This window comes from Thamnophis elegans, chromosome 7, assembly GCF_009769535.1.
Source record: "Thamnophis elegans isolate rThaEle1 chromosome 7, rThaEle1.pri, whole genome shotgun sequence".
NCBI lineage: Eukaryota > Metazoa > Chordata > Lepidosauria > Squamata > Colubridae > Thamnophis > Thamnophis elegans.
This window is the reverse complement of record NC_045547.1, coordinates 37,809,777-37,825,419: the sequence shown is the minus strand read 5'-3', so window position 1 is coordinate 37,825,419 and position 15,643 is coordinate 37,809,777. Positions and strand designations below refer to the sequence as shown.

General features: G+C 37.7%; 1 protein-coding gene across 1 annotated transcript; it reads left to right on the top strand.

Annotated features, from left to right (window-relative positions):
- Positions 1 to 1,676: 1,676 nt before the first annotated feature.
- On the top strand, positions 1,677 to 15,285 carry METAP2 (methionyl aminopeptidase 2; the record flags this gene model as incomplete). The annotated part of the gene is given in 13 exon segments (XM_032221167.1): positions 1,677 to 1,900; positions 2,839 to 2,942; positions 6,923 to 6,991; positions 8,364 to 8,417; positions 8,420 to 8,465; positions 9,476 to 9,637; positions 10,103 to 10,284; positions 10,365 to 10,445; positions 10,448 to 10,458; positions 10,581 to 10,674; positions 11,807 to 11,910; positions 12,555 to 12,670; positions 14,616 to 15,285. Coding segments are annotated over 13 exon segments (1,500 nt in total), but the record flags the coding sequence as incomplete, so codon positions are not given.
- Between the last annotated feature and the right edge of the window lie 358 nt (positions 15,286 to 15,643).

Below are 15,643 nucleotides of genomic sequence, written 5' to 3'. Positions count from 1 at the left end.
CTGGAGCCCATCCGCGGGGGCAGGGATCCCCCTCGCGTTCCTTGTCTTCCTAGATGGGCTCCTCCAACTTTTTAACCAGGTGGCTATCAGAGAGAGGAGGGCAGCGCGTGCCTGTGGGCAAGAAGCGCAAAGGAGGAGCAGAACGGCCTTAATCACGTCAAACTGCCCAGTCAAAAAACCTTTCCCTTCTGTAGAAAAAAAAAGGGGGGGAAATTCCAGAGACCGACTGAAGGAGGGAATCCTCAGCCAGGACACCCTTTGCTCTGCCACAGCAGCCTTTTCAAGCATAATCAGACTAGTTTGAAAGCCTCGTCTTCTACTTCGGCGGGTAAATTCCCTGCCGCTCAGGCTCCATCCCGCAGTAAAAATCCCCTTCGCTGAAGCTCAAGAGGCAAGCGCTGCCTCCACTCGCCACAATCTCCGGAGAGAAATTTGCAATAGTTGAGGAGCGGCAAGCAGCGGACTTGAGCGTTTGCACGCATTCAGCCAAGGTCCTGTTGAGCCCTGCTACTCTGGACAACCCGATGGATTTTACGATGGACGTGCACCCCTGGTAGGTGTTGAAGAAGGACAGGCAGCTCAGCCTGATCCAGGACGACAGGCGTGACAGCGGCTTACAGACAAAGAAAGGTGGGGAGAGAGACAGAGAGACACACACACACAGAGTGGGAAACACACACACACAGAGGGAGGAGATACAGAGAGAGACAGAGACACACAGACAGAGAATAACAGAGACACAGAGGGAGGGAGGGAGATAGAGGCAAAGAGCCACACAGAGAGTGAGAGACAAACAGACAGAGAGAGAGAGAGACAGAGACAGAGAAAGACAGAAAGAGAAAGAAAAAAGAAAGAAAAAGAAAGTGGGAGGGAGATGAAAGAAAAATAGATAAAGGGAGAGAGTGATAAAAGGAAGGAAGGAAAGAGAGAGAAAGAAAGAAAAAGAGAGAACTTATGACCACAATTGAGTCCAAAATTTTGGGTACTAAACAAAAGTGTTGTTAAGTGAGTTTCAGCACATTTTTCAAATTGGCCACGCCTACATGATCACATGACCTCTGAGCCACTCCCACAAACAGGCCACACCTACAGAATAGGTCCTAAAAAAAATGAAACCCACCACTGCCCTGTCCTAACTGCTACACCAAACTGGCTCTATAGGTAACTACACCAAAGAAAATCTCTTTGAATTGTCCAACTCTATTTGTCCTAAGTTGCAATCGTAAACTTTTAAACACACAAAGTGGCTACAGTTTTCATGGAAGTCTTCGTCTGAAGCAGACTCGGTAACGAAAACTTTTGCTGCTCTTAACTGGCCTTGTGATTCCGTCGGTGCTTATTAGCTGGAAACTAGTTCCATTCCGTTCAGTGGCGCTTATTTCCAACTGTATCTGGCTTTCATCGCTCGTTCTGTTCTTTCCTGCAAGATAAATCTGTAAAAGTCAAAAACCATATTACAGTTCGGTGGGGAAAGACGGAGCCCTCCTAACTCCATATGAACAACAATGAAATTCCCAGGAAGAGCCCCAGAGCAGTTGGCAGCGCCATCCTCGCGGAACCTTCCAGGCGCACGTGCCTTACACAACCGCCTTGTTGCCGAGAGCTCCACTTTCCCGGCGTGCCTCGCTTCTGCACCATAGAGTACCCGGAGCATGAGCGGCGCCAGCCCTTTCTGATGTCCTGCCCCTTCTGTGCCTCTGTTAGTGGCAGTCTTGGGAACGACGGCGAGTGCTCAACATGGCGGCGTGGAGCAAGAGGCCGTCCCGGTGGAGGAGAAACACCTGAACGGAGAGCTGCTTTTGGAGCCCGAGGAAAGAGAGAGCGCTGGCGGGGCCGCCGCCGATGAAAACGCCAAGAAGAAACGCAAGAAGAAAAAAGAAAAGCAAAGGAGGCGCAGTCGGTACGAGGGACCTGGCCGGGCAAGGCAAACTGGGCTGGGGAGGCCCGGCCGCCACGGGGAAGGGAAAAGTGGCCGAAGAAGGAACTTTTCCGAAAGCAAGGCGGAGTAGTCGCCCTGAATATGGGGGAAGCGTGAGACCTGGGAAGCGTGACAGAAGAACGAAGGTGTTGGCCATATTAAGTTTGCATTCGAGTGGAGCAACAGGGGTACGACTGGCCGGGGAGCAGCCCTTGGGTTCCCGTGGAAAGGTGTTTGGGTGATACTGGACGATCTCTTTTCTTCGTTATTCCCCGGTGCCGTACCCGCTGCTGCTGCTGGAGAATTAAAAAAAAATGTTTTCGGAAAGTGGTGGCAGGGAGCATAAGTCATTTTGGTACTAATGGTGGGAATACCGCGATATATGAAATTTGCTGCGCGGTATTAAGGAGGATTTCTAGCATAAGAAATCTTGTCTCAGCAATGGCATCTTTCCGCTGTTCTGTAAAAAAACAGGACTTGTGACCTGGATTGAGGGAGAGATATTTTATTTAAAAAATTAAGCACAGTCTTTACAGAGATAAGAAGAAATTGTATTTAATAGAATCCATTTAATATATTTTTCAAGAGGTGACTGATCTTTTAGATGAAAGTCTAAATAAGTTGAGCAGTAGGGATAAAAGAATTAACTATTACAAAATGGCACTAAGCTGTGTGATTGTCATTGTTTAGAAAAATAAAATATAGTAATGATTGTGGAGGTAGAAAGTATAAATGGGTTTAAACTTCCAGTAGAAGAGTTTAATTTAAGAGTGAAGAATAGATTTGAATATATAGTTGTGCTTTCTAAATGTGTAGTTTTTAATTAATATGAAGAACTATAGACCTGAGGAAAGACGTAGGATCACTGATATTTGGGAGCTTGACATTCGTGTTAACTTATTGGTTTATTTTGCAAATAGGACAACAAGAGACTGAAAAAGAGTTAGAGGCAACACTGATGAGGTAGCAAACCAACTAGATAAACAAACACTGGAAGAAAAGGATAAAGATGATGATGATGAAGGTAAATATTCATGTGACTTTGTGCTAGAAGTATTTCTAGAATAAGAGTTTACTAGAATGGAGAACTGAAATTCATGTTGAAACTGTCTTATATAGATTATAGTAAAAATGGTTGGTTTCACATAGTCTTCAGCTATAGTCTTTAACAATATTTTATTGAATAATAATGTTTCCAAGGATCTTTGGATTGCAGTAGGTTAGAAATGTCAAAAATAAATAGGTTGATATATCATGCTAACTTTGATTAAAAAGCTATGCTATATATATATGATTGGGAGAAACAGACTAATATAAATATCACATTTGTTTTCAGCCTGTTACATGGAGCATATCAATAATCAAATTAATATTAAACTAGTATGCTACCAATGACTCTGGGTGGTGCACAACATTTTTTTTTAACCAAGGTTTATTTATGTATTAATACTATAAGATACAAAAAGTAGTGGGGAAGACTAGGGGAAGGAAAAGGGAAGGAAAAAGTGAGAACAAAAGGGGGGGAGGCAACTTCCAATTTCCTCTGGTGCAGTAGAATAAAAAAATAACATCAAAATTTAACTTTTTACTTTACCTAATAGTTTAAACTAGCCATTTCTATAACAACAAACCTGTGTAATCAGTAAAATGCAATATCAAAATTTCATTTTTTTCACCTCAATCACAAAGTCCAAAGTGGCTTCCAAGTAGAAACAAAGTAGTTGTTTTTGTCTTCAATTTAAAGCAGTCAGTTTAGCCATCAGCTTCTGCAGCTGTTCATCCATTGTGGAAATCAGATTGTCCTTCCATTTTTTAATTTATAAATTTTAGCAATAATATGTTCATGACTACCACACAGTAGGATTTCCAAAACCAAACTCTTTTTGTCTGCTTTAAATCTTTCAATTGTAAATATTTAAACCAATGGCAGAATGTCCTTCTGATTCTAACTCCTTAGACTTAAGGATAGGATCACCAGAGTTAAAAGATATTATTTGACCATATGTCCACCAGTCGTTTGATGATGCACAATTAAACAGTAGGCTAACTAGTTTAAAGTACAATGTAACACCTGAAAGAGTAGATGACATGTAAGTTCAAACAGTTTCACTGATTCAAATATAGTGGTATCCACAGCTTTTATTCTCAATAAAAGCAAGGGTTCATTGCCCAGTTGGCTGCCATACACATAATTAACGTATTTTGTACAGTTCTTTGTGCTGCCTGAACTTGGTTGTTTTACATGTCAACATTGCACATGTTTCATTATTCAACTAGCTGTCCAGAGTCATTTAGGAGAGATGGGTAGTATAGAAATGCAACGAATAAGTAAATAAACTAGGTAACATAATAGATGCGACTAACTGGGATTTGCTGCCTGTTTATATATGCAGTATCTTGCCCTGCCAATTTTGTTCAGAATGTAGTTTCCTATTTGGTAGTTCCTTGATTAGAATATTGTTTTCTGCTTGATTGTTTTTCTGGTGTTGATCCCTGTTTATTGCAGTGTTGACTGCTGGAGACGAGTGTTCTCTGTCTAATCTTAGACTAAGCCAAATCTAAAAATGCTAGGGAATTTCTGGAAGCTTGGCATTTAGCCAAATCTGCCATGGGTAGACACATGAGAATAAGAGATGATTTTAAAAAATCTAGGAAAGCAACAAAAAGATTTAAATGGACAAAATCATAGATTCCAAATCATATTTTTTTCTGATGGAGAAAAAATGGGAAGTGGGAGCTCAGTGTGCCTTTTTTCTAGTTTGCTTCAAAGAAGCTAGGATATCCCCCTTAGAAAAAGGATATGACCAGTCTTGAAAACTGTCAAAATCTGACCAGAGGGAGCACTCTGCCAGTTGCAGGACTGCTTTGAGACTACCAAGTGGAGTATATTGAACATTTGGTGCTGCAAGAATTCACTGACACTGTACTCTCATACATTAAAACATGCACAGACAATGTAACAGTGAATAAGTGCATTAGAGTTTACAGTAATCGTAAACACTGGATGTCAGCAGAGGTACAATCACTTCTGAGAGCCTGAAACTCCACCTTCAAGCAGGAAATGAAGACAAATACAGGGAAGCCAGGGCAAACTTCAGAAGAGGCATTAAGGCGGCTAAACAGAAATACAAACAAAAGGAAGATAATAACTCAAGACAGGTGTGGCAGGGGCTACACACACCTAACCAACTATAAGGGCAATTACAAAAAAAATAGCTATAGAGGAGCTAAATAGCTTCTTCACCTGCTTTGAGGTCAAAAAGATCAGTCTCCATGGCTCTAGCCCAAAGGCCCCCTGACCTCCAGCCACTCACCCTGGATGAACATCAAGTGAGAGCTGAGCTGGAGGCTGTAAATCTCAACAAAGCTGCGGTCTAGATGGGGTGTTGGGGAAAGTGGTAAAAACCTGTGCTGACCCAATTAACAGGGGTCCTGACAAGGATTTTTTAACCTCTCCCTGCAACAAGCTAGAGTCCCATCATGCTTGAAAGCAGCCACAATTATCCCAGTTCCAAGAAAGCAGCCATAAAAAGCTTGAATGACTAAAGACCCATTGCACTGGTCTATAGTGATGAAGTGCTTTGAGAGACTGGTCCTACAACACCTCAGGTCCTGTCTTCCAACAAATTTGATCAACAACAGTTTGCTTATAGAAGCAACAGGTCGACAGGGGACGTCATCACCATTGCTCTACATATTGCACTGAGCCACCTTGAGAAATCTGGGAATTGTGTCAGAATGCTTTTTATAGACTATAGCTCAACCTTTAACATCATCTTACCAGGAATTCTCATTGAAAAGTTAACTGACCTGAATTTCCCTCCCCTCACTTGTGAATGGATCAAAGACTTCCTGACGGATCGTCGACAACAGTAAGGGTTGGGTCCTTTACATCTTCCATGCTGAAGCTCAGCACAGGCTCCCCTCAGGGCTGTGTGCTCAGCCCGTACCTGTACTCGCTATATACATATGACTGCATATCATCTGATCCATCCAACATCATAATAAAGTTGCAGACGACACAACAGTGCTGGGTCTCATAACTGGAGGGGACGAATTAGCATACAGGGAAGAAGTCTAGAAGGTATCCGCATGGTGCTCAAGAAACAACTTACATCTAAATACTAGTAAGACAAAGGAGATGGTGCTAGATTTTCCAGAAGCACAGAGAGGAACCTGCCCCGTTGTATATCGAGGGAGGCTGTGTGGAGAGGGTTCCTCTTTTAAATTAATTGGGAGTGCTTATTAGTCAAGATCTCACCTGGAAAACAACACGTCTCTGGTGATTGGAAAGGCCTAACAGAGATTTTATTTCCTTAGAGTCCTGCGAAAAAATCAGGTGGAACAACGGCTGATGGACCTCTTCTATTGGGCCATCATAGAAAGTGTCCTCATATATTGTATTACAGTATGGTATGCTGGTTTAACAGCTGCGGACAGGAAGGCATTACAGAGAGTGATCAATTTGGCACAAGAAACCATTGGTTGCCCTCTAACATTACTGGATGACATCGCCAGATCTCGCTGCTTTAGCAGAGTAAGGAAGATACTCAGAGATGATTCACACCCTGGTCAGTGTCTCTTTGCACTTCTACCACACAGGCAGAAGACATCAAAGTATAGCCAGTCAAACAAACAGGTTTAAAGGTAGTTTCTATCCTTGGGCTGTGAGACTTTTAAATACAACCACAATCACTCCATGCACAGTTTTTTTTCTTTTTCTTTCTTTTTCGTTTCTGTTATAATTTTGCATCAGTGAGGTTAAAACCAATTTCGTTGTATTTAAGTACAATGACAATAAAGATTATACTTAAAGTTATACTTATATAAATAAAAGAAATTATGATTGTGTATGTTCTAGTGCACAATATCAGCAGTATTTGTGATAAAACATTGCCATAACTTTATCATCAATTAATCTTCTGGAAGAAAATAACTCTGAATGTCTAAATGTTATTTTCTTAGGACATTTTCAGTATTTAATATTTTATCTGATTTGTGTAGATGGTGAAGGAGACGGTGATAGTGCAGCAGGAAAGAAAAGAAGAAAAAAAAAAAAAGAAAAAGAAGGACGTAGGTGTTGGTTAAACATTGACCATAATTTTGTTTGTCTTATTTCATTAATGTTTGTGAATACTTCTTTATTCTGAATAAAAGGCAATGGTTCATGTTTAGTTGGCTGCCATATAGCATTGGCAAACTCTTGAGCAACATTCTTAGTATTGGATTTTGCCCTTGTTGATCGATGAAAGAATGCTTATCTTCCATTTTAATTAAAATGTAGTATCAACACAATAATATCTTGATTTCATCTTCTATGGATGCTTGCACAAATTTGGATTCTGAGATTAAACATACTATATTCAGGTACTTAATTATTTCTTTAAAATTTTCCTAGTAGCAGTAAATCTGTTGTGTCGATATCTGTGACACAAGGCATTTAATAGATGCTTTAAAATATTTATAAATAATATATGTACAAACAGAAAATGACTACAGGTAATCCTTACTTAGTGACCATTTAAATTGTGGCATGGTGGTATAATGGTACTTAAAGGGGGGATTTATAATTGTTTCTCATTGCTGTAGCTGATGCAGCATCCTGTGGTCACTTGATAACGGTTATGATTTCACTTAATGATGTCTCAAAGATGCTTTTTCAAAGGCAACTGGGCTTTCTTTATTTTGCTTGAAGACATTTTACTTCTCATCCAAGAAACCTCTTCAGTTCTGACTAAATGTTGGAGAATGGAAGGATTTATATTCCTTGCAGAAATCTTTCCATTCTCCACTATCCAGTTAGAACTGGACAAGTGAAATGTCTTCAAGCAAAATAAGAAAGTCCAGTTGTATTTTGAAAATGCACTTTTGGGACAACCATGACCTGGATAACTGAGAATCTCTATAGACATTCACTTAAGGATGGAGTTTCTTCTCCAAATTACTGTTATTAACGAGTTCTACCTATTAGGCATTTATACAAGCATGCAGCATTTTGTGGAGGGAGCGTTCTCCAATTAATAATCCTTATACAGATAACCCAGTTTTCTCTGTGAAATACAAATTTCACAGAGTAAGTAAGATTAAAGGCACTAAAAGCTAAGGAGCTTTAGTGTCTCTGTGTGTGCATAATATACCCAGATATTCACAATTATTTTATTCTTAACAAAATAGGCTTAATTCTTTATGTGTAGTATAGATTCTTTCCTAGAGGCATGTGAAATATATGTTGATATCATTTTAAAGAAAGTCACATGGTATCGATAAGACCAGTTTATCTAAAACTGACCAATAAAAGCACTGGGGGATTCTGAGAATTGTTTATTTAATATATATTCTGTTTTTGTCTGAAACTCAGACAATAAGCAAGGATTATTTTAAAAAGAAATATCTCTTGACAATATTTTTTTTATTCTAAGACGGGCTCAAGGTCTTTTTCCAACAGCAAAGGTTCAGACAGATCCCCCATCTATTCCAATATGTGACTTGTTTCCTAGTGGAAATTTCCAAAAGGAGAGGAATGCGAATATCCAGCAACGCAAGATGGGTATGTGTCTTAATTTGTCTTTTTCAATTTAGGGTTCAAGACACTAATAATGTAATTGATAGGATATTACTTTTGAAGACTCATCTACACTTCAAATATTTTATTTTGCATGTTATAATATATCTGGGCAACGAATATGTTTAGCATGCATTTGTGTGATTTATAAAATATCAGCAAGTTTCTAATAATGGCAGCAGCAGCTATGTATGTATGTGTATGCGTGTATTTATGTATCACATTTGGCCTCAGAAGCAGTATATAACCAAAGAAAACCCATCTACAGGGCCTTAGGTTTTGCACTACCCCAAACATTGGGAAAATAGCCAGATCTTTAATAGTGTCCTGAGCATCCTGAGAAAATGGAATAAGCCATTGCAGGGTAAAGCTGGTAATTAAGGGTAATGTGTACTGGTACCCAAATCCTTTTTTAAAAGTCTCAGCAGATAATTTGCCAGAGCTATATAGCTGATTATTACATTCTCAAAGTCAAGAATTGGTAGACTCTGTATTATTCATAGAATACTTAAAATTCTTCATTTATACAGGTAAAATTTCCAAGATTTGATTCCAATATTTTTTCTTGTATTTTCTTGTAAACAGCATTCACATACTATGCAAAGCAGTTTGTTCGATTATACATAGCTTGTTTTATGAGTCCAAGAACTGTAAACACATGGCTGGGTCTATGTGAATGTAGCCTAGTCATGATGTAGTTAATAAACCAGGATTCAGTAAGTTCTATAAACCCAGTCATAATGTGAATGCAGTATTTTGATGTTTAAAGAGATACTTGATAGCTTAAAGAATTGGCAATTTTTGTAGAATCATGGCAAAAAAACTATCAATGTCAATATTGAGTTGGATGAAAATATTTTGAAAAGTTACATATTTTAGTAGACTCCACTACCACCATCTGCACCCTTCCAACTCCAAATTGAAATTCATCTTATACTTGGTTTGGATTTCACATTATGGTGACAAATATCTGACTTTTCTTTTCAATGTTAAAGGAGAACGGCTGCTTGGAGGACTACAAGTGATGAAAAGAGAGCACTAGATCAAGCGAATGAAGAGATCTGGAATGACTTCAGAGAGGCTGCTGAAGCACATAGACAAGTGAGGAAATATGTTATGAGCTGGATCAAGCCTGGAATGACCATGATTGAAATTTGGTAATAATAAAATATAGTAACATTTTTTAAAACAATGAAAGTCTAACATTTTAATTTAAAAGCAGATGGCATAGTATTTGACATTCTTGTGGGTTTAACTTTTAATTATTTTCACTGTACAAGCTTTGATGAATGCAGAAGGTTGGCATAATAATTCTATAAAGCAATGAAAACTGTTCTTCGTTTGTTCTGAATAATCAAATCTAGAGATATGTGATTATCAACAGTCTCCTAGTATTATGCAAAACTATTTAAAATACTGTGAAATATCTCTAGGTTTGCATAGCAAATCAAAGTTTGCATAGCATTTATACTTCTGAAACGAAATGTTAGTCTTACACAGTACTGTGTAATGCCTAGAAATAATGGATTACTAGAAACAGCTGAAACATGGCTTCTATACAGCTACCGTAAGTAAACATATGGAAAAAACCCTTTATGTATATAGATGTTTACTTTTTCTAGTGAAAAACTAGAAGATTGTTCACGGAAGTTGATACGAGAAAATGGCTTAAATGCTGGGCTTGCATTTCCCACGGGGTGTTCTCTGAATAATTGTGCAGCCCACTATACCCCCAATGCTGGAGATCCAACTGTTTTGCAGTATGATGATATCTGCAAGATAGATTTTGGAACACATATTAATGGTGAGTTCCTCTTTTTTTAAACACAATCCTATAATTTAGTTGAAAGCAAGTTATTTTACCTCCTTTGTATCTAATTTCAGGTCGTATCATTGACTGTGCTTTTACTGTCACATTCAATCCAAAATATGACAAGCTCTTACAAGCTGTAAAAGATGCAACTAATATGGAATAAAGGTATACTCAGAAATAGAACAATTCTGTCCTTATCTACATACCCAAAACTGAAGATAAAAAAAACAACCCCCCCCCCCCCACCCCAAAAAAAAAATAATTTTCATTTTCTCTTGTATAAACAGTGTGGAATAGATGTTCGCCTCTGTGATGTTGGTGAGGCTATCCAGGAAGTCATGGAATCTTATGAAGTTGAAATTGATGGCAAAACCTATCAAGGTGATTTATTTTCCAACTAATATGTATGGTTATCCTGACGAAATAAGGGACATGGTGGCTCAGTGGCTAAGACTGAGTGTCAGCGTTCCAAATATCATACAGAATGAAATCAGAGTTCAAGGCAGAGCTATCCTTAAAGTTCCAATTTAATAAGATAGACATGTTGGCACATCTGTGGAAAATCCCAATTCTGAAAACTTCCTGGGATTTCACCCAGTTGAAAGTTCATGATCTTATCCCCACACCCATAAATCCATCACATGGTCCAATCTTCTTCAGCCACGCTGGCATTTCCACCCGTCTAGTTCCAGTCAGATGCAGAGGTGCCGAGACAAAAGATGACCTTGGGCTTCTAGAAAAGAATGGCAACAACACATTCCACAATTCTACTCCTGTCTGTTCCCCCCTCCCAACTACTTCACTAATGAAAAAGCACAGTGAAATAAGAGTGTGTGGCAGGCCAAAGATCCTAAAAGGTATATAATTGCAGACTTGACACTGAGCTTGTCGATCAGAAAGGTTGGTAGTTTGGTGGTTTAAATCCCTAGCACCGTGTAACGGAGTGAGCTCCCGTTTACTTGTCTCAGCTTCTGCCAACCTAGAAGTTTGAAAGTATGTAAAAATGCAAGTAGAAAAATAGGAACCACCTTTGGTGAGATGGTAATAGCGTTCCGTGCGCCTTTGGTTTAGTCATGCCGGCCACATAACCACGGAGATGTTTTCGGACAGCACTGGCTCTTCAGCTTTGAAACACAGATGAGCACTGCCCCCTAGAGTTGGGAACAACTAGCACATATGTGCGAGGGGAACCTTTACTGTTACCTATCCTGATGAAAACTTGCTTATGTATATATATTTACAATAAAAAAATACTTTGAAGTTGGTTTTTAAAACAATATATTCTTCTAAATTCTGAATATTGAGTTTTTAAAATGGTCTATTTCAGAAGGTATAATTTGTCTAATTATTAAATATATGTAAATCAGCTAAACCTAACAAGATTTAAGTTGCATTTGTAAATCTAAAAACTTATGAAAATGCACAAAGTCTATTAAATCTCACATTTCCTGTGTTGTTTTACACTGCCCTCTTACATGCATATATTTATCTTAGAATTTTGCATTTTATGTAGTGAAACCTATTCGGAATCTGAATGGGCACTCCATTGGGCCATACAGGATACACGCAGGCAAAACTGTTCCCATTGTGAAAGGAGGAGAAGCAACAAGAATGGAAGTAAGTATAGATACAGTCTGATCCTATACATGCTTACTTGGAGGTCCCATTGATTTCAATATTTTTAACTTCCACTAATGTTTTGACCAGCAGGGATTTTGTAAAAATGTCACGGATGCGATTACAAAACACTGCTATTGGAATGTAAACTGGGTGCCAAGTGGTGCAATCAGTCATAAGACCCATAGTGCAGAAAAGCAAATTAAGGAAACCAAATATGGATGGACTGGGTTGAAAAAAATTCTGGTCAGTGGGATGTCAAAAAAATAATTATGTTCTTGTTCCACTGATCTTTTGTTATCTGTACAATAACAGCTCTTTAAAAAGAATTCCAAATTAATTATTCATATGATTAAATGTTGTTGCTCATCAAAATTAACAATTTAGGATGTTGTGAGGTGGGAAAATCTAATAAACATACAAAACTGTATTAGTACCGTGCATTGATACTTGCTATTTTGCTGATGGATAGTCTTCCTGACATGAGGAATAAAATGATTACGTTTCTTCTTGATTAAAAAAGGCATATTATGTGTAAACAGGATTATGGCCAGATTAATTTTGGAGCGGGTAGTCCAATTGAGATTCATAATTTTTAAGGTATTGTATACATATATTAAATTCATATATATTTGTTTTAATAGGAAGGAGAAGTATATGCTATAGAAACCTTTGGTAGCACAGGAAAGGGAGTTGTTCATGATGATATGGAATGTTCTCATTATATGAAGAACTTTGATGTTGGACATGTGCCAATAAGGTTAGTGCTGATTTTACTGCATTATATGAAAATGTAACTTTAAGTATGCTTACATTACGGGTAAGAAAGATTTAAAGCTTGAAAAGTGTGGTAAGAACCTAGTGCTTATATGAAACATAGTTTGGTTCTCTTGAAACATTGAAAAATATAAGTTGTGTCTATTTCTCTGAGCAGATGGGAACATCTTTACTAATAAAACAATATAACAATGCACTTTCAAATGAATAATAAAAAGTAGGAAAATTATCATCAAAAGTGCTTTACTGGCATTGGCATATTAAAAGCAGATATCTCTGCCAAATGAAAAGTTCATGGGATAAGCAAAAAAAAATGGTATAAGCAATCTTTGAAGATGAATTTAGAGGTCATATTTCAAAGTTACACCTAGCTTCTTTGGCATGGTTTGGGTCTTGCTAGATCTGAAAATGGTGAGTTCCTCTGGCACTTTACCATTTTGTGGCTTGGATCTATTGATGGATAAAGCAAGAGGAAAAATTAGATTTGGGTAAATTAGAAATCGGTATACCAATGTAATATTTGCACTTCAATTAAATTAGTGTCCTAATTTTGTGCCTTGGTGTTATTTTAATATCACGAATAGCTTCAGTTGTTTATTTGCTAGCATTTTTATTATGCTTAACCTGATAGACTCTGAGTAGTTAATATTCAGCTCATAAAGGAATCATAATGACCTGTCATCACAGTAATAATAGAATAAGGGCAATGACATATGAAGTACCATATTTTTCAGAATATAAGACGCACCGGAGTATAAGAAGCACCAAGATTTTGAAGAGACAATTTTTTTAAAAAAGGGTTTTGCACTCTGCCCCCTTCACCAAAATGGCCGTGCATAGCCTTTAGGAGGCTTGTAGAGTGCTCCTGGGGACCGGGGTTCAAAATTAAGCAAAAAACTGTCCATTTTTTGCTCATTTCTGCCCTCCCCAGCCCCCAGGAGGACTCTGAAAGCCTTCTAAAGGCTATGCACGGCCATTTTGGTGAAGGTGGCGGGGGTTCGGGAGGCAAAAATTGCTGTACTCAGTGTATAAGATGCACCCAGATTTTCAGCCTTTTTTGAGGGAAAAAGATGTGTCTTATACTCCGAAAAATATGGTAGTAAGGACTTTCATGTTATGGCCAATATGGATTTCAGTAGTTGCATATTAAGGATGGGATGGTTATTGAAAAGACTTCATCCCAAATCCTAAGAAATGTATCCTATCACTAAAGAAATGTGTCGCATCACTAAAATTCACCATGATTAATAGATGTTTTTCTGAATGGAAATAAAGCCAATATACCAAATAAAGCTGCACTGTACTTCCTAAATTTGCTCATTACCATATTCTTTGACCACAATCTTGTAAAAACGCTCTCAGGCAGTTTTAACCTGCTAATCTTGCTGTAGTTTTTGCGTTCACTCTTACTACTTTTCGCTTTGTATAATTGGCATTATTTCCAATTGCCAAGCAAGTTTTCACACACAAAGAATTTGCCCAGTCATACTCAAAGCAATCCACATCTACATAATCTTTCATCTTAATTTTTTGCAGGACTCCTTATGTAATTTTACTTATCTGCAAACTATCATTCCCCCAAGATTCCTTGTTCATGCTTCCCATTTGTGTAGTTCCATATGATTCTGTAAAACAATTGTTTTAATCATTCCAAGAATCTTTCATGTCCTTTTTCATTACATCTATTTCTATTCTATAGGGACATTTGTTTCATTATTTTTCATTCATTCTACTCTTGCTATCATTTCTTTCATCCCCCCCCCCCTAAATTGCTTTCTATGCCTGATATTGAAAACCACATACTGATAGGTTGCCCAGAGTAACTGATAGGGAATCAAATGCTGAATATCTGACCTGATTCTGTATAATTATTTCAATTTTCATTAATACCTGCTTTAAACTTACACATTTTTTATTATTTCTTTTAGGCTTCCAAGAGCAAAACACTTGCTGAATGTTGTCAATGAAAATTTTGGTACTCTTGCCTTTTGCCGTAGATGGTTAGATCGTCTGGGAGAAAGTAAATACCTAATGGCACTGAAGAACCTATGTGACTTGGGTATAGTGGACCCATATCCTCCTCTATGTGATATTAAAGGCTCATACACAGCACAGTTTGAGCACACCATATTATTGCGTCCAATGTGCAAAGAAGTTGTCAGCAGAGGAGATGACTATTGAAATTTCAAAGCCATTACCTCACTTATGTACTCTGTTGGAACATGTTATGCCAGAATAAATTTGCAGTCTGTTTTAACAGTCAACTCAATGTGATAACTTTCCATGTTCAGAAGAAAAGAATTTAATCAAAGGCAAGTTCTCTAATGTAACTAAGGAAAAAAAAACAGCTACTGGGGCTTCTAGAATATTTCAGATTACTTTTATATTTTTCTTTTGTGAGAAATATGCTACAAAGTGTTATTTTTAGTTTAGAATGAGTTATACATATTGTTTGAAATATTTCTGAAAATATGTTTTTCAGGTATTTATATTACCATATTCTTACTTGAATGCTTTGAATGATCACAAATAATTTCTGCACCTAAACTGTCTTTGCTGTTGCCTTTTAAACTGCCTGGAATGCATTTTGTAAAATTAATAAATCAATAAATCATAAATTCAAATAGTTTTAAAAGTGTCACAATCCAAGGCAGTAACACACTGGAAAGTCTCTCCCATTAACCCACCTCTATTAGAAAAAGTTTCCAGTGTAAGCACAGCAAGCAAATACAAAGCAGTTTTCAGTTGCATTGTGTACATGTTTATTTTGCTTCATTATTTTGCTTTGAATCAAATTACTGGTTTTTTTTTCTGATATGCTTTATAATAGAATGGGCTAGGACTGACCATTTTTCTTGCATTGAAATGCTGCACTTTTTTAACCTTACAAGGGCTTTAAGAGAAGTAAACGGTGAATCATGATGGGCTGATGTAGAATTTGAGGGAATTTTGCAGC